At 38.3% G+C, this 18,938-nt stretch overlaps 1 protein-coding gene across 1 annotated transcript in view; it reads left to right on the forward strand.

The window, feature by feature from the left end:
- Positions 1-18,938, forward strand: part of LOC116635773 (protein eyes shut homolog) — a 602,300-nt gene that overhangs the window by 470,760 nt on the left and 112,602 nt on the right. The window contains exon 10 of the mRNA XM_032410093.1: positions 18,118-18,290. Coding sequence (XP_032265984.1) covers positions 18,118-18,290 — 173 coding nt within the window. The remainder of the gene's footprint in view (positions 1-18,117; positions 18,291-18,938) is intronic.

Here is an 18,938-nt window from a genome sequence, read left to right on the forward strand (position 1 = left end):
AATATCAAATGAAAATGGATAAATAAATAGGTGCCTCCTCTCTGGAAAACATACTTATGACACCAGGCTATATAAAATTTAGGTTTCAGCCAAAATTAACAAAAACGCTACCCCCTTCTAGCCTTCAGTCACCAAATATTCTCTCTTTATTTGTAAAAAAAAAAAAAAAAAATTCATTGATTTATTCACCAGGTATTCATTGAGCACCTGCTGTGGGCCAAACACTCTATTAAATACTGGATATATGGAGTGTATGAGTTAGCCTCTGTGTCCTAAAGGACCTTACAATTGAGCAAGGGAGGAGAATGAGTAAACCTAAAATGTAAGTGTACTTATGCTATGAAAAAGGAATCCCACCTGAAGGGATCAGGGAGTGCTTCCCAAAAGAGATGACATGAATGGATCCTGAAACATAAATAGGAATTAGTCTAGCATTTGAAGAAGGGACAAGCAGTTCTGGGTATAGGCAAAAGCATGGAGTATTTGAGGGAACTGCGAGTAGTTTAGTAGCTGGAGCATATAATCCTAAGGGAGTGGTGAGAGAGAAAGCAACAAGAGAAGGCAGGATCATCTCAGAAAGTTCTTGTATCCTCAGCTGAGGGTTTAGTGTCACTCCCAGTGTGATTCAGAACCTCCATCGGAATTCAGGGAGGAGACTGACATTTGGGGCCCTGCCCACCCTGTGCTTTGGAAATCTATTTGTGGCTATCTTCTCCACTAACTCAACCTGTGTTATGAAGATAAATAAAACTGGCCTCTGATTTTGCTGATCCTTAGAGCGAAAAGAGGAGAGAAATACATTAGTAAGCAACATGAGTCTGGTAGGACCCTTAAATTATCTTCATGTTTAGAGGTTAAAGATGCTTGTTTGAAATTTAATTATCATTTAATCATTTCAGAATTGTCTATTCTCTGAGTGTCAGTGTCAGTCAATAAATGTAATAATCAGAACTTCCTTTTTTTCATTTTAGCTGTTTTCAGCTTAACTTTAGCAGGTGATAGCTGCTTTTACTTGACATTTATTAACCTTTAATAAAGTAATTATTACTGGTTTAGAGCAGCCTGGCAGTGACTCCATGTTTATTCACTTCATTTAAATAATAATTGCACTTATTCTTCAGAATGATGTATTAAAAACTCATCAACTTCCTAATCTGACTAGTCTATTTGATTATTGGCAAAATGATTCCATCAATGCATAGTTAGAATGCTTTTTATTTAATCTTATATATTTCTCTGGGATTTAATACTTGAAAAGGTAGTTATATCCATTTACAAAAATTTGATTCATCATTCAAGTGATATTCAAGATCACCTAAAATTAAATCATAATATTAGTGATCTTTACGTGATGAAAGTTGTGTATGGTATAAATTTCCGTGTTGATTCATTTTCCAAAGGTTCCCACTTAAAAAAAAAAAAAACAACACTATCAAGAATATGGGAAAAGATTATTTAAAATCACATTTTAAAAGAATATTTCTCCAGTAAAAACATTTTCAAAATAATACTCAAATCATTTTTCAGAAGAACTACTACAATTTACTTAAGGTATTTTAACAAAAGGCCAAAAATCTAACAGAAAGAATTATTAGGGACAAGATGTTGAGCCCAGAAGGGTAAGATGGCTCAAAATGATATAATTATTCAGTTCCACTTCAGAAAAGTCTCTTAAATTAAAATCTCTCCTCCCTGGTGCTGTGGCCACTGTTTCAGTTCAAACCCTTATTAAACTCTTACCTGAGCAACAATGTCATTAGTATCCTCAATTCTGTATTCTCCATCTCCTTCAGAAACAAAGGTGATGGTGCTACTCTCGTACTTAAAGCCTCCATTGGCTGCTGATTGGTCACTGGGAAATGAAGGCAGCTTACTTTGGCGCATAGCCCTTCATGCCAAAACCAACCTATCATACAAACACTCTTCCACTTTTCAAGGTCAAGGCCAGTGTCCCATTGTTTTTTTTTTTACCTACACCATATGACCCAGTGCAGAAACATAGTAGGACCTTGTATTAGTTTCCTATGGCTACTATAAAAAATTATCATGAACTTTGTGACTTAAAATATTCTCTCAGAGTTCTGGAGGCTAGAAATCTAAAATTGGTATCACTAGGCTGAATTTAAGGATAGCTCATAGTCATGCTCCCTCTGAAAGTTATAGGGGAAAATCTGATTCTTGCCTCTTTCAGCTTCTGGTGGCTACAACATTCCGTGGTTGTGGCTACATCACTCCAATCTCTACCTCCATGGTCACATTGCCTTCTCCTTTTCTGTCTGAGTAACCCTTCTGTCTGACTTGCTCTTATAAGGATGCTTGTAATGACATTTTGGGTCGACCCAGATAATCCAAGACATAATCTCCCCAGATTGTGCATGTATTTAGTACGTAAGATTGCATGTATCTAGTACATAAGAATTAAGTACAAAATGATTTAAGCAATACTTGACATTGAGGGTCCTGAGCTATAAAAAAATAAATGATCCAATGCATTGTGACACATATAATGAGAGAAGAACTGCTTAGAAGGTAAACTGCTAAGAAAACCTTGGTACTCATAAAAAAGATCCAGAATGGACATACAGATTTGGGATTTATAATCAAGTAGGAAATGGTGGAAGTCATGAAAATTATGAGAACACTTTAAGAAATTATGGAAGACAGCTGTTCTAGTCCAGTGTACTGATCTTCCAAGTAACTTAGAGTATAGTTGGACAGACAGATACGTATCCAAGTAATGTGATAAATACTAATATAAAAATACCCACAAAGTGCTTTGGAGTAATAGAGAGAAACATTAGCCCAAGTTCATGGAAGGCATAGAGCAGAAAACCATGCACCAAGTATCAATCCCAGGGGAGCAGAACATGGTGCCTGGTTGCCAGTCCCAGAGGAGATCTCCAAACACTTCTACCTATTGCATCTTGGTATCAGTGTGTCCAAGGAAAACTCAAGAGTTAAACACTAGAGGAAACAATTCTTTACTTACTTTTTCTTTACTCTCCTCTATAGAAGGGATACAGCTAGGGGCGCCTGGGTGGCTCAGTTGTTAAGCATCTGCCTTTGGCTCAGGTCATGATCCCAGGGCCCTGGGATCGAGCCCCGCGTTGGGCTCCCTGCTCCGCGGGAAGCCTGTTTCTCCCTCTCCCACTCCCCCTGCTTGTGTTCCCTCTCTTGCTGTGTCTCTCTCTGTCAAATAAATAAATAAAATCTTAAAAAAAAAAAAAAAAGGGATACAGCTGGATCAGCTTCCATAGTGTGCATCCATCTTTCATGGCTAACAAGTACCTCTCCCCCTACCCCAGCAGCTGACACAGGGCAATTGACCTATAAGAACCCATCTTATGCTACAGCAAAAGGACCCCAATTCTTCCCCCTGTGAAATCTAAAATACTGAAGGCCAGGAGCATGCCCAAGGACCCTTGCATACACACTTAAGCGGAACAAAAGAACACTCATTGAGCTTGAAAAGAACAAAAGAACACTCTACCCCTCTGCTTGTTTTCTCTCTCTCTCTCTCTCTCTCCCTCTCTCCCTCTCTCAGATGAATAAATAAAATCTTCAAAAAAAATACTATAATACAATTAATATTATAGTAGCTCCATAACACTTTTATTTTTTTAAAGATTTTATTTATTTATTTGACAGAGCACAAGCAGGGGTAGCGGCAGGCAGAGGGAGAGGGAGACGCAGGCTCCCTGCTGAGCAGAGAGCCCAACATGGACCTCCATCCCAGGACCCTGGGATCATGACCTGATCCAAAGGCAGACGCTTAACAGACTGAGCCAGCCAGGCACCCTGCTCCATATCACTTTTAGTTAATTTGATTAACAACTGAAGAAAAATAAAATCATTGAGATTGTGGGAAAATATGTTATTTAAATTTAAATAGGACATATCTTCAAATAGTTATGCTCAACACCCTATTAATTTTTCAAAAGCCAACACAAATACCTTTTATTTCCCTTCTAAGTAAGGAGGTCCACTCAGTTTGGGCCACTTAATAGTCTGGGTATATTCTTATTATACCAAATGCTCAACATAAAGAAATAAAACTATATTAACATTTCCTTAGAACAAGGTAGTGTGTTTATATATTTGGAGCTTAAATTAATATCTAATTGGTCCTTATGCCTGCAGGTGCTGTATCCCTGGGAGGCCCTTTTCTATCACTTTGTTTTCAGGTCAGCAGGTTGCATTTTATTGTAATAAACGAGCCAGACAGTGTCCTGACCTACCTGCCCTTCCAGTATCAGATTTGAAGAAGAAAAAAGCAATTAGGTTCTTAATTATATTCTATTAGCAAAAAGTAAGAAAACAACCTTTTATTCCAAATATAAAAGTTACCTCACCCTCTATACTCAGATTTAATTTTCCCAGGTACACTTTCCTTCCGTGGTAATATTCAACACCCTGAAACTCTTGCTCTTGCACTTTTTGCACTTTTGAAAAATGTCAACACTCAATTTTATAGCATTTGATTTAACACTTTTGGGGGCACTTTCAACCTTTCATAATTTATAGTCGTCTCCCAAAAATGTGTGATAGGCACAGTTAAGGTAGCAGTCAGAATAAAAGGTCAGTATATAGACTGAAGTGTTATAAGACAGCAATAAAGATAATGGACTAAAAAAAATGCAAAGCAGAAACTAACTTCGTTCACACTTCATCATCTCATTATCACCTCATTACCAAATTCCTAAAAGTTCATCATTTTGAAAATGTGGTATGTTGCAAATTGCATAACATTATTATTCCTGGGATCTTCCAAATATTTAACACATTGATCTAAATAATAGCATCAAAATTTTTTCAGCGTGCAATCACGTGTATGCATTCTCTTTTCTCTTTGTGCTTCGTCTGTGCAGACTATGGCATTTCCAACTGTGACTTGATTTCATATTATCTAACCTAGAAAAATGGAGAATAGGTCTTGTTTTGTAAACAAGGTATCTTAAAATACAAATTTAAAATAAGTTAAGTCTTAATCCTGTAAAATGTCCTCCAAAGAAAACTCAATGCTCCTTGAAATCAAAGGTTTAAGATTATCTTTGTGTGATCCTTGCCATTAAATATGAAGCTATTTTCTTTTGCTCAATAAAAAATGTATAAATTATTTAGACACTTTTAAATGAAAGCATGACAAAAGCATTGAGCATCAAGTTTCCTTTTTTTTTTCACCCTAGAAACTAGGAATCTCAGATGCCAACTTTAAAGTTCTTTTATAGGTCTTGAAGCCATGCCATATGAGAGATGTTTCATCTGAAGATAGCTCAGTTTGAAAAGATTGTCAGTCATTCATTTTGTGTTCAACAAATATTTGATATATCACTCACTATCCACCATTCACGTTGGAAGAAGAATATTCCCTCCAAGCAGTACAATCATAGCCAGTGCTTACATCTAAAATAAGTTGGAGAGATTCAGTTCAATATAAAGACTCTTTTTACTCCCAAAGTGGGTCAAGTTCTTGTAGTGGAAATATTGTGGAAGAATGGAAACCAGGTCACCAGAAATGTGTATCACAATCATGTAGGAACTTGTGAAAAATATACATGCCCATTTCCCATGCCTGTGGATCTGTGTTTTTGACAAATCTGCATTTTCCCATAGCAGTTCTAATGAGAAACTAATTTTAAGAACTACTAATCTAAACTAAAACCTTACTAAGAGGTAGTCATGTCTTATTTGTCTGTCCTCAAGGCCACTCTATGCCTGATTCATGCCAGGACTTCATAAATACTACTGAATGTCTGAATGGGTAAGTGAATGGCATCAATGTGTTGAAAATAAAAGAAATTAGTTCTGGCCATGGGTATCACTGAGAAGGTGGCATTGAGGTAGTGCTTAAAGTATGAGAAGAATCTTTAATTCTCTACCTGAAAAGAACAGAGCCCTGAAAACAGATTTTTATGGAGCAGCCACAGGACCATGGGCAGATATTTTTGGACTGGAGAACTTCCAACCTCTCAGCCCATACCACAAAAGCAGCAGCCTACTTGGCCAGCAACAGAGGTTCGCCCTCATGCTGCTGAATTACTTCTGGACTTTCAGTGCCTCTTGGAATATGTGAATCATCACTGCACCATCAAAAAAAACGTAATTGCTATTTATAAAACATAGAATTTGTGACTAAGATACTGGACGATATTAGATTTCCATTTAGAAACTACACTTAAACTGGTGTTAATTTAGCCATGTAATTTAGCATGAGACCCAAATGGAGAGAACAGGCAAATACAAATTTAATAAAAATGGAAGTGGTCCATACAGACAATAGAGTATTTCTTCACAGAAACCAAACTAAGTCAAGAGTTTTTAAATATATATATTTAAAGATAGCTTACAAATAAAAAAAAATAAATAAAAAAATAAAGATAGCTTACATACATAAATCTCAAGGGTACCACTCAATGAGTTTTTGCATATGTATACACAACCCTGGTCAGGCTATAAGGTATTTCAACACCCAAGAATGCTCCCTTGTGCCACCTCCCAGTCCATTCCATTTTTTCTCCCACAAAAGTAATCACTATTCAGTCAGCAGATTTTATTAGTAAAACTAAAAATAAGTGGAAAGTTGTCAACAAAAGAAAGCTCCATTTAAAAACTCAGGATATTTTTGTCTTCATTTACCTTAAAAAAACTTTACATATATCTCTTCAGTAGTAGGAGCACCTTAAGAGATTGTTTCAGTATATATTCTTAGAAAAAAAAATTACATTCTGTATTTTATTATCTCACCCTGAAAACACATGGAATTTTTTGTTAATTCCTTCAACACATGTTTATTGGGTAACCATTATATGCCGGCCACTCTTCTAGGCTCTGAGAACACAAGTCTTTGTTGCATAATAAGGATTCTACTCTCCTGACGCATACATTCTAGGTAGTGGGCAGTAAATGAGTAATCAAATAAATTTATAAGAAAATAAACAGGAACATTTCAAAAGTGATCAGTTGTAATAAACATACTAAGAGTAATGATAGAGGTGAACAGTCTGGCAGCAATATTTGTTTCAAGGATAGGCTCCTTTCGAGACATAACATGTCAGCTAGAACTTAATGATGAGAAGGCCTCAGTCATGCAAAGATCATACAAAAGGGAAAAAGGGTTCTAGGCAGAGCACAAAGGGCTTAAATGGGGAGCAAATGTAGAAGGTTTGCAAAACAAAGATCGGGACCAAAGCTCGGTTTTTTTTCCCCAAAAAAACAGGTTGTATCCTAGGCTTAGGTACAATTTTTTGGAGGTGATCCCAAAGAGCAAGTAAAGGACTGGGGACAGAAAGAGCGGGGGGGGGGGGGGGGGGGGGGGGGGGGGGGGGGGGAGAGGTCAGTGGAAGGGGAAGTGATCAAGTCACTGCTCTGGGTGAGTAGGGTGCAATTCTGCAGGGACCTCCTGAAAAGCCTACAGAAGATCTGCAAGAAGAAGTGTTCGCCTAAAGGGTGAAAGGCAGAAGCATTCCGACCACCACTTTTTTGAGGTTGCCCCGTGGAGCATTAAGCTTGCTCTTTTAGGCAATGTTTGCATGGGGGGTAAAAGGGTCTGTGAGAGGTCCCAGGTCCAAGGCAAAAATGATTTATACTCTTCTCATGGTTAGAAGTAGAATCTGTTGAGTCCTGAGTTCCCTGGGAACCGCACAGTAAAGCCACATCTGAAGTCAGTTGAGCCCAGGGATCTGACATGCTACATTGAGGGCAGGTGAAGCAGGAGCACAGTGATTAAATGGAAAGAGACAAGTCAGAGAGGAAAGCAAGGGCCAGATCACATCCAGCCCTGTGGGCCCTCGTTAAAAAAAAAAAAAAAAGTTGGATTTTATTCCAAATGTAGTAGGAAGCCATTGCTTTAAAAGCTAAGGAGTAATGTAGTAGTGTGACTGACTACTGGCTGAATGAGGCCATTGAACTAAGAAAGGTGAACACTATGTTATGATATATAGTAGGGATTCTTTTTACAGTTCTCCTTGATCGACTGATAGGAGGAAAATCGCACTATTACATATGACTGAAATGTTGAATATATTTTGATATAAAATCAGAGGCATCCTTCACGATCATAGCCTGTGCCTAGTTCTTCAAATCCTCTCCCTTTTTCTGAACTCTAGGCATAATGGTTGTTTCTGAATCCTGAGATGTGTCGGGCTTTCTCTCATATCCTGGCCTTCATACATGTTGCACACTGTTTGAAACACTCCCCACTCTTCACTTAGCCCAATCCTTATTTTTTATATTTCAGTCTAATTATTAATTCCACTGAAAATCCCCTCTGCCCACCATCTAAAAGAATCCCCCTGCTGTCGGCTCCTGTAAGTAGTGCCCTGTGATATTCTTTCTTAGCACTTAACATAATTTATCATTTTATACCCGATTGTTTAATTCCTATCTCCCTATTCAGATTGTAAATTTAATACAAAATGGGACTGTATCTATTTTACTCACCACGGTGTTACAGTGCCTAGCAGTGCCTGGCACAGAGAAGTCCAGTAAATGTTTGTTGAAAACAAATGAATGAGGGGCGCCTGGATGGCTCCGTTGGTTAAGCATCTGTCTTTGGCTCAGGTCATGATCCCAGGGTCCTGGGATCCAGCCCCGTGTCCAGCTCCCTGCTCAGCGGGAGCCTGCTTCTCTCTCTCCTCCCCGATCATGCTCTCTCTCACTATCTCTGTCTCTCTCTCAAATAAATAAATAAAATCTTTTTTAAAAGAAAAGAAAAGAATGGGGCACCTGGGTGGCTCAGTCGGTTAAATGTCTGCCTTCGGCTCAGGTCATCCCAGTGTCCTGGGATTGAACCCCACATTGGGCTCTCTGCGCAGCAGGGAGTCTGCTTTCCCCTATCCCTGCTGCTCCCCCTGCTTGTACTCTGTCTCCGTCTAAAAATAATAAAATCTTTAAAAAAAAAAAAAAAAAAGGAAAAGAAAAAAGAAAACAAATGAATGATTCAAGATAAGAGTGAACATCTCTGGGTGAGGCATGACAAAGTGGCCCTTTGCCCCTCATGAAGGGCATGGAACACCTTCAAGGAACTTTAGTGCAAAACTAAACACAATGTGAAAGCATTGCTTTTGGCAAATGGTAACTGTGAAAAATATTTGTACGAAGCTATTTATTGGAGACTTGAGTGACACCTTTTGTAATAAAACAAGGTATCCCTTAAATAGTCTGTTTTATGCACTATGATATGCCTTCATACCTAAAGGTTTCCTGAAGGAATTGGGATAGTCACTAACAACACTTTTGATAATAAATGAGTCCTGAATAACTTCCAGATTAGCAAGTTCTTTTTTGTTCTTCTTTAGAACAAGGTAACTTGATTTTCAATATCAGAGGTTGAAAGTAACTGCAGGATTTTTCAATTAAAAGGTCTACTGTGTCTCTTCTTTCTAGTGTGAAAGGCTAAATCAGTTTCAGGGAAATGCTGACATAGGATTAAGATAAAGTGTGTCCTGTCTTTAAAAATCCTATAGAATAATCAACCTTTCTAAGTCCCAAGGATAGCAGTAGCTTCCTACATAAGAAACTGGCAAACAACTCTTTGTCCCTTGACCTGCATTGTTGGTTTCTATTTTACTTAAATTAGATTTAAAACAACTAAGATAAATCAAGATTTTTCTACCCCATTTTACAGGTTAGTGTAAATAAAACCTATGTCCAAAGTTCAACTCTATTGTTAATAACTCCTCCATGCTAAAGTCTAGTATTTTCCATATATGTGCCATAGAAGGGGAAGGAGAGAGATTAACTTTAAATGAAATGAATTAAGAACTGAATTCAAGACCCCTAACTATGGGAAACAAGCTGAGGGTTGCTGGAGGGGAGGTGCGTGGGGGGATGGGGTGATGGGCATTAAGGAGGGCACTGGGTTTTTTTTTTTTTTTTTTTTTTTTTTAAAGATTTTTTATTTATTTATTTGACAGAGCGAGAGAGCACAAGCAGGGGGAACAGTAGAGGGAGAGGGAGAAGCAGGCTCCCCGCCAAGCAGGGAGCCCGATGTGGGGCTCGATCCCAGGACCCTGAGATCATGACCTGAGCCGAAGGCAGACGCTTAACCATCTGAGCCACCCAGGCGCCTCCGGGCACTGGGTTTTTAATGCAACTGATGAACCACTAAATTCTACCCCTGAAACTAATAATACACTGTATGTTAACTAAATTGAATTTAAATAAAGTTGTTTAAAATATGAACTGAATTCAAGTTAAGATTTAATAAATTCTGAGAAAAGGGTATTTAAATATGTATCCATTCAAATACAATTTTAAGTTGCAGAGAAAATTTTACTTCAGATTGAACTGATTAGAGAGTTCGCAACAATTAACAACTCATAATGTTAGTTACCAGGAAATATAACTTTTTTACCAGAAAACAGTTCAAACCCATGAAACAAAACTTCAAACGATTCTGACTAAAAAAAAATTTAAAGTTGCCTCTGGCATTCAGAGATCTGTTCCATGCTATAACCTGTCTCAGAAGGTTTTCTGAACCCAATAGGTAATCCCCTTCCAAACCAGTTCTATTTCTGTGCTATAGTGAGCCTAGCAGTTTTGGATTTGTTGAGTGAAGCAATTTAAGAACTGCTTCCTGCAGATGGAGATGCATTTTATGGTGAATCATTGGAGCTTTAAAAATAACAAACTGCTGGAAAAGAGGCTTAAAATGATCCCCCCAAATAGTGAAATCTTATCTAGCCCATCTGATAGAGCAATTGAGGGGAAAGAAACTAATTGAAACTATGGAAACAGCAGGAAAAGTTGACTATTCTCTTTTTTTTATACATTTAATGTAAAAGAAAATTGTCACATCTAATAGAGTGTCAAAAAAATGTTAACTAGGTATAAATGCTTTTAAAACTGTCCTTTACCTTCCATAAGGTCACTGAACTGAGAAGCTGGCCTCCAGCTGAAACACCTTTTGATGAAGGCTGGCCATTGTACATGGTTTTCAAAGAAATAGCATGGTCCATTTTAACATCATGTCAACCAATTCCAAGAAGAGATTTAGTCTTTTCCAGTGCAAAGAAGTTGAAAACGTAAACTTTTAATTCAAAAAGCCTGAAACTACTTTCAACCTCTTCTATTTAAAACTCAAATTATCTCTTTCAGGATTAAAGAAAAAAAAAGAGAAGACCACATATCAAAGGTAGCAAAGCAGTGATTTATTATCAGTAGTTCTTTTTTTAGGAAAGCTGTTTTCACTTCTCTGAGCTTTGTATCTCAATTGTATCAACTTAACAGAAAATAATCTTATAAGATCATGCCTTAAATATGTGTAAATTTGAACTCTAATAGAATGTTTCCAAATAATGCAACAGATAAGATAAAATAACTGCTTTTTTACTTCAGAATTAGTTTTAGGTGGGAATTCTTTATATTTAGTTAGTATATTCAGCATAACAATAGACTAAGGGGAAATATTATGACTCCAGACAGAGACCCTAGTTTGTTTGGGATAGCCCCTGTTTACTCCTATTGCCCTGACATCCTGTCCAGTTTAGTACTCATCAAAGATGTTTCATTTTATAAGGAATTATCATCATCATCATCATCATATTTCATTTTATAAAGAATTATCATCACCATCATCATCATAATCATGAACAGTTTTGCATGAAAATGAGCTGGGATGCTTTCTGTCCAGTGAGCTCTCTCACATAGACTTAGCATCTCAACTGTGCCCATGAAGTTAACCAAATTGTCCTCAAAAAGAACAACTATGGCATGTATGGTAATTGTATTCATAAAAGAATATTTAAAAAAAAGACTATTCGTTTAAACTTAAAAAGAACTTTGCCATACCATGTTTCCACACACATGGGCATCTTTCCATGTAGTGATAACAAAAGTATAATAGATAAATACTTTTAATGCCACCTTTCTGATTTTATTGATATGGTAAGTAGCTGGTCCAACACTTTAAGTTCTTTAAATATTTGAGTCAAAGTTTATTTTCCTTCAGGTGCCTCTTCCCCCAACCCCAACTAGCATAATAATCCATAGGTTCTCTGATGCATCAACATATTTAGAGGCAAGAAGTACTCCAAATTTCTTGCTTTTTCCCCATGTGAAATTAGAGCATTAAACACTTGATGGAAGTGAGAAATTAGGATAAATTAAATTTTTTGTTGCAAATTCAACATAGGAATATAACAGTGTTCATAAAGAATGTTTCTGTGTATATAAATGTGTATCTTTCTAGGGAGTTATTTACTATTCCTTGTGTGTGTGAGGAGTAAATCCCTCCCCCAGCAATTTTGTAAATATTTCTTAATATCAGAAAAGAACAATCATCAACGCTGCATGCACTGTTTCCACCTCTCTGGCAACAGTTGAATTCACCATGGAAACAGCTGAGTAGAAATTGTGTGTATATGAACATTAGTGAGGTCAAGGGAATGGGTGAAACAGCACTTTGTTGGCTTAAATATTTTAAGAGAATTTTTGTTTCTTTTTAGTTGGAGTTAAGATAGCATTTTAAAAGCTTATACCAACTCTTCCAGCCTTAAATAGCCTCCAAATAGGCACATTATGTTTACAGGAAATTATCTGAGAACTCCAGAGCTTCATAAGCACTGCATTTACTGATTCTGTTATATTGAATCCTGCCCAAATTGCCCTTCCAGTGCAGGGGACTAGAGACTTGGCTAATTTTGCAATGAACACGGAGTAAAAAAATCTATTATGAAATTGTTGCTTGGTCACAAAGTCTAATCTTAAAACCGTAGATATTTTTTTAATTGGGGGAGGTAATTTTAGACATGTAAAATGAGATAATCATTCAACAGTTATTAGTGCATTCTTTTATTTTCTCACCCACTGGTACCCTCTACCTCATGCTTTTTTTCCCCAACCCACTTCTCTTTGTACCAGACTCCTTTCTGTTTGCTCTTCTCCCACCATTAACTGATTTGGATTCAATTAATTGTTTCATCTTTGCCCACCTCCTTTCCCTATCATATAATGAGCAGCTGACCGCTGCCAGCACATTCTCATGCAGCTCTCATTTCAGTTATTTAGATTATGGCCACTTGTACCATGTTAGCTCCCTGTTTGGGATTTGATATTTTCTGAGGCTCCTCTCTTAGAAGCAAAGCTTTATCTCCATGTCATAAGAACTAGTGGGTCCCATGGCAAAAGGAATGAAAAAGATGGCTCTTGCTGGGAAGGAAATTTCTGATCATCCTTCTCTACCAATGAAGAACTTTTTATAAAGTGAACCATGGCTTTAAGAGAGAGCAGGAGGGAGGGAGGGGGAAAAAGAGAGCGATTATAACATAAATTCAATCTTCCTTCACAAAATATGCACAGAATTGAATTGGACAGATCCTAGAAAAGAGACAAGAGTATTTTATATTGTTGTGAATTATCCCTATTTTGTGTATTATCTCTTCACATGTAATTCTCTTTTATTACTGCTCATATCCTTTTTTATCTTGTTTCTACCTGTAATGAAATCTTCACATACAGAAGAAAGCTCCTTGAAGCTGAAGGACATTTCCCCTGAGTTCTTCCTTCAGGGGTATGTTAAATAGACTATGTTTTCTTAAGTTCACTTTCTAAGCCACCTTAGGATAATTTTGGTTTTGCATTTTTTTTCTATTATATTCACGTTTGGCTACTTTCAAAAAGAAAAAAATGAAAAATGTCAAAGATGATGGTGTGCCTTACGGCAAGAAATAACATCCTTTTAGGCAGCTCTGTCTTAGAGACAAACTATCTGTGGATGCCGCGACACTCGAGTCTCCAAGCAGAGCTAACAACTCACTTGAAAGGAGTTCAAAGATTGTAAGGAAAACTGGGGGGTGGGGGTGGGGGGGCTGGTGAGCATTGCTTTGTAATCAGTCGACTCTTACTGTGGTGGTGTGAAATTTCATGAAAAAGGAATGAAAGTTCCACTTGAACCGCAACTACTTGGGATCTCATTTACATTCTTAAGCCAGTGCTGTGGTGCTAAAAATAGAAGAGCCTATACATAGAGATGGGTTATTTCTGCCAATAGTGATTTTATTTTTTAGAAGTATCTAGAGACATTATTCATAAGGACTCACTTCTGCTCACTTTCCTGTGGAGAATCTCCCTCTCTTGAACCGTGGGTGGTCAACTTTGAGATCTGCTAATGATCCATTAGATACAAAGAGTGCAGGAAGAATTATTTATTTTTTTAAGTTAATACATGCAGGAATCCTTTTAGTTCTAGAACATTTTCAGGCATCTGGCTGTTATGTAAATAGGGGCATCCTTTTCAAGCCAGCATCTTTGATTTTTTTTATTCAGCTAAATTTTCTAGAGATAATTTTTAATACCCATAGAAACTTAATGACAGTCATTTGATATGCTAACCATATTGTGACTTGTAATTGAATATGCTATAATGGTTACAGTGCCAAAATATACAGATGTTTGCATACACTTATATAGGTAGTATTCTTTTTAACTAAGCTTTATAGTGACTGACTGAATGTTTTCCTACTTTATGTTGTTAGGTGTAATATACATGCAGTAGACCATATATGGCCCTAAAATAAAAACCCTCTAATCTTTGTACTTTAATAGATAAATATTGTATTTTCAGATATATGCTAGTCAAAAGCTAAAATGTAACCTGAAAAGGGAAAATTCTAACGCCCTGACATCCTGCTAGACAGAGTAGTAACTAATGCCCATCAAGCTTTCATTCTGTTGAGAACATCTGTCTCAGGGGAGCTGGCTTCTGCACAAAGTAGGCTGTGCAAGAGGGTCACATGATGACATTTTTAAAACACAGAATCTTGGGCCTCACCCTCGCCCTCCTAAATCAAAATCTCGGAAGGCGAGGGCAGCACAGGAATCTGCATTTTAAAAGCCACGTGGATGATTCACTGGTACCATTGTGTGGTGCCAGTCCTCAGAGCAGCTTTTAGAAGTGACTGGCATTTGGATCCACATATCACAGAGCTAAGGCCTTAAAAATCCTTGCCTACTGCCTAAATTCCCTTTTCACACACCTGTGCTAAGTCTTACAAAGATCAGTTCATGCATTTATGTTGTCTTCCCAAACAAGAGCAGAAGTAAGTCTTCTCTATCCCATGGCACACGGCTCTGTCCGTGACAGAGGTGCAGAGCCAATATTGCTTGACAGCAATGGGCAGTAAATATAGGGTTGTGGTTTACAGGTAAGAACTTCACCAATACCTGGGTTCTTTCTCAGACCTACTTTTAATTCAGGAAAGGGCCCTGACTTCCTTAGAGGAAGCTTGGCAAAAGTTTTCTATGTGGTTCCCAGGTCTGTGAAGGGTTAAGATTTTTACAACTTTTTCAAATTAAAAAAGTGGACTGCACGTAAATATATTCTCCCATAACTAATTAAACAGTGTCCAATACATTCACAGTGATGTTACAACATTTAAAGTAAACTGGGTCGAGGAGGGTGACATCATTTCAATCATTGTTTCCAAACATGGACTGTTCCTGGAGGTCCTTCAGCCTCAGGGCACTTACTTTCTTGGTCAGCTCTGCCATTTGCTTCAGGGTGCGGAGAGGTGTCATTTGAGTTAAGAGACAGCAAACACAGCCAACTTGCTAGCTTTTGAAGAAGTTGGGATTTAGTAATGGGATCTTTGGCAAGATCTGAATAGAAGAAACCTCTAGGTCCAGGTAATACAGGTGGTAGCAAAAATAGATTTCACTAAAACTACTGGTGAAAAAAAAAAAAAAACTACTGGTGAAATATCTGGCACTCTGGGAAATATTTTGGAACCCGAAGGTACAATTGAAGTGAAATATATAGAGGCATCATCATCTGGCAAAATTTTAGTTGGTTAACGCTGACTCTTTCTAATGGAATATCAAGATGAGCAAGAGGGCTCTGGACACTTGCTCCTGGTCAGCCAGATGCAGTGATCTTCCCCTTTCATGGGGCATTTTCTATAGAATTTCCGTTTCTCTCTCTGCTCTGGCCGCCTGCTGATGTACAGATGCACGCGGTTAGTCATCTCCGCGTGAATTTATAACAACCAACCTCTTCCAACACCTGATGAAAGCAAAAAGGAAATGAGGCTTGATTGATCAATAGGACATGATTAAAATTAGTGCTTTTCTCAGTTTGTAACAGAAAAGCATCTTTCCTGCATTTCAGCTCTGGTTAGATCTATATGATTCAAGCACTTAAATCAATCAATATTTAGATTCGTTTGACTTTCATATATGTGGCATTCTCCTTTACTATAAAAAGACGAATTTGGTCCTTCCAGAATGCAGCTTTCAAGAGTGTTATATGCCAGGACTTTATCCCAGAATACAGATGCTTAATACTGAGCTTTCAATTCCAAGTTAAGTGAGTGGAGGTGAAATTACATGGGATTTATCCACGGCCCCAAACAACACTAAGTTCCTGTCTAACACTTTGAGTCACACCAGAAGGTATCTCTCTGTCCCTGCCAGGTGGTCTGGCTATGCTTTTACTACTCTTCTCAGGCAAGAAGGAACAGCATTGGCACAAGGGTCCTCAAAATTCTGGCATGTAAGCCCCAAAACAAAAGAATTTTGGGGGGTGCTTTTTAATCATCTTAGTGACATTGATCCTTAATTTTTTTTCCCATCTCTGAAAACCTGTGAGGTTCTCTGTCATAGTGTAAAACGGTATGCAAGTTGCCGTGAAAGTTATAAAATGAGTAAATTACTGGTCACTCACGTTCAGCACCTTACGTGTCAACAAAATCTGAGGGTCTCAAAGCCTCACCCTCCAAAACTAGATTTACCTGCTACCTGATACATAAATTCTCTCGAAAGTGCTTCATCCCATTAACATAGAGAATTAATAGGAAAGTATGTGCATTTTTGGAAAGGGAACCTCTTCAGATTTCAAAATTGAGTATTCATTAGTATGATACTTCCCTGCAAGTAAATTTGTTTTGGACTAAGGGGGTTAAAAGATAGAAAGAGGGTATGAAGAGACCAGAAAGATGAGGACAAGAGGAAAATTCCCTGGTATGGGCAAAATCTGCAAGTAGATTGGGAGGCTGAGTCATGAAACAATAGATGCTGCCATCCTCATCTGGGGCACAGTCCTGCCACCTTTCCTTAAGCATTAACAGTCATGTTTAGAAGACAAGATGTAAGCAGAAGGAAAAAAGCTGTAAAGATTCATACATGGCAAGGTGTGTGGACTAAAGCAAGAAAGGGGAAAAAAGGGAAGGGAAGGGCATTAATATTAAATAGAATTCATTTAACTGTAAGTGACAAAACCCCCATTCAAACTGGCTTGAAGACTAAAAAAGGGGTTAAGATCCACTGGTTCATGTAACTGCAGAGTAATGGTTGGATCTAGTACCCAAATAATAGCATCAACCATCTATCTATCTGCCCCTGTCCCTTTCACTTGCACCACTAGGCCTCGATCATCTATTCTTTGCCGGGCTTTCCCCTCTGAATGGGCAAACACACCAGCAGCTACCAGGTCAGCAGGCGATGGGAATGGTGGAGGAGTGAGTCTGCAAAGGCAAGCTGGGGCTACCTTTACTTTAAAAGGGGGGAATAGATGCAGGGAAGGCAGAAACACCAGATTCCCGGTCCCCTTCCCTTCTGGAGAAGCTTGCCCAGCAGGTGAGCATAGTTTTCAGCTCCACTCTCACAGACACTCTCAGCCTGGGGCCACCCAGCCATATTTGAAGGGGGGAGATGTTGAGTCATTACGGCTCCCCACGGGGCTTTTCTTTCTGAGTTACCTCAAGGGTGGCTCTTGGAGGACTCTGTCCTCACTGGAGGAAGCTTATCCCCAGCTTGAAATTCTCCTCTGAGTGTTGCACCTAAGATGTTTTCTTCTAATAGACATTTGAAGTACTTTACTGAGGCAGTGCCACACATATTTAATGAAGCCCTAAAAAGGCACCTAGTGTGAAATAAAAGGTGAGATAAATAAAAAATAAAAATAGATGGCTTAAAATAGAATTCATGGCTTCAGGCAAACTATAAAGCTGCTAGTCTGCTTTCAATGTGAAGTACACAGCTAGAAATACTTTAAAGGTGAAAAACACAGAGAAAGGGAGAAGACAAACTGCAATTTTCATTTTATTTGTGCGTGTATGTGTGCCTGTGTGTAAAAGATCAGTTGTTTACTGATTGTTTTTATCATTCCTTTTCCCTTCTCAGTGATCATGGAAACTGGTTTTGTGAGTGTCCGAGGTTGTATGCAGGCAACCCGGCACGGGTTGCAACCTGTGAAAACAGCCCATGTGGGAACGGTGCCACCTGTGTTCCTAAATCCAGGACAGATATCGTCTGCCTCTGCCCGTACGGGAGGTCTGGACTCCTCTGCACGGACGGTAAGATCATGTGATTAGTAAGCATGGTGCACGGGCAAAAGGAGGTGAGGAGTAGAGAAGTCACTCAACGGAATCAAGGAAAGCACCTGACTGATCAAATATGTCTAATCCTTTCCTTGGTTCTCTTCAAGTCCTACTAATGAGACTGATCACTGAGCAGGTATTTCTCACAGCCGTCGTGTAATTACAAAGGAGGTAATGAGTTTACCCTGAGGTTAGACTAGAGAAAAATCTCTGTATTATAAAATCTCAAAGTCATTCTAATACTCAAAGAGTAACAAGGAAAATCAGATGCAATACATAAAATAAAAATATTTTATCTCAGTTTGGCAAACTGAGGATACAATATTGACATATCTATGTATGGTAGACCAGTTTCTTTTTTGTTTAAAGATAGCAAAACCCATGACACGATTAGTAAATAACAAGAAACAAAATCACAAATAATAATCCGTGTGCCAATCCTTAGGAAAATCCAGTATGTGGAAATCCTAAATTACAAAAAGGTACAAGATGGGGGCGCCTGGGTGGTTCAGTCATTAAGCGTCTGCCTCCGGTTCAGGTCATGATCCCAAGGTCCTGGGATTAAGCCCTGCATCGGGCTCCCTGCTCTGCGGGAAGCCTGCTTCTCCCTCTCCCACTCCCCCT

Source organism: Phoca vitulina, unplaced genomic scaffold, assembly GCF_004348235.1.
Source record: "Phoca vitulina isolate PV1807 unplaced genomic scaffold, GSC_HSeal_1.0 scaffold11, whole genome shotgun sequence".
NCBI lineage: Eukaryota > Metazoa > Chordata > Mammalia > Carnivora > Phocidae > Phoca > Phoca vitulina.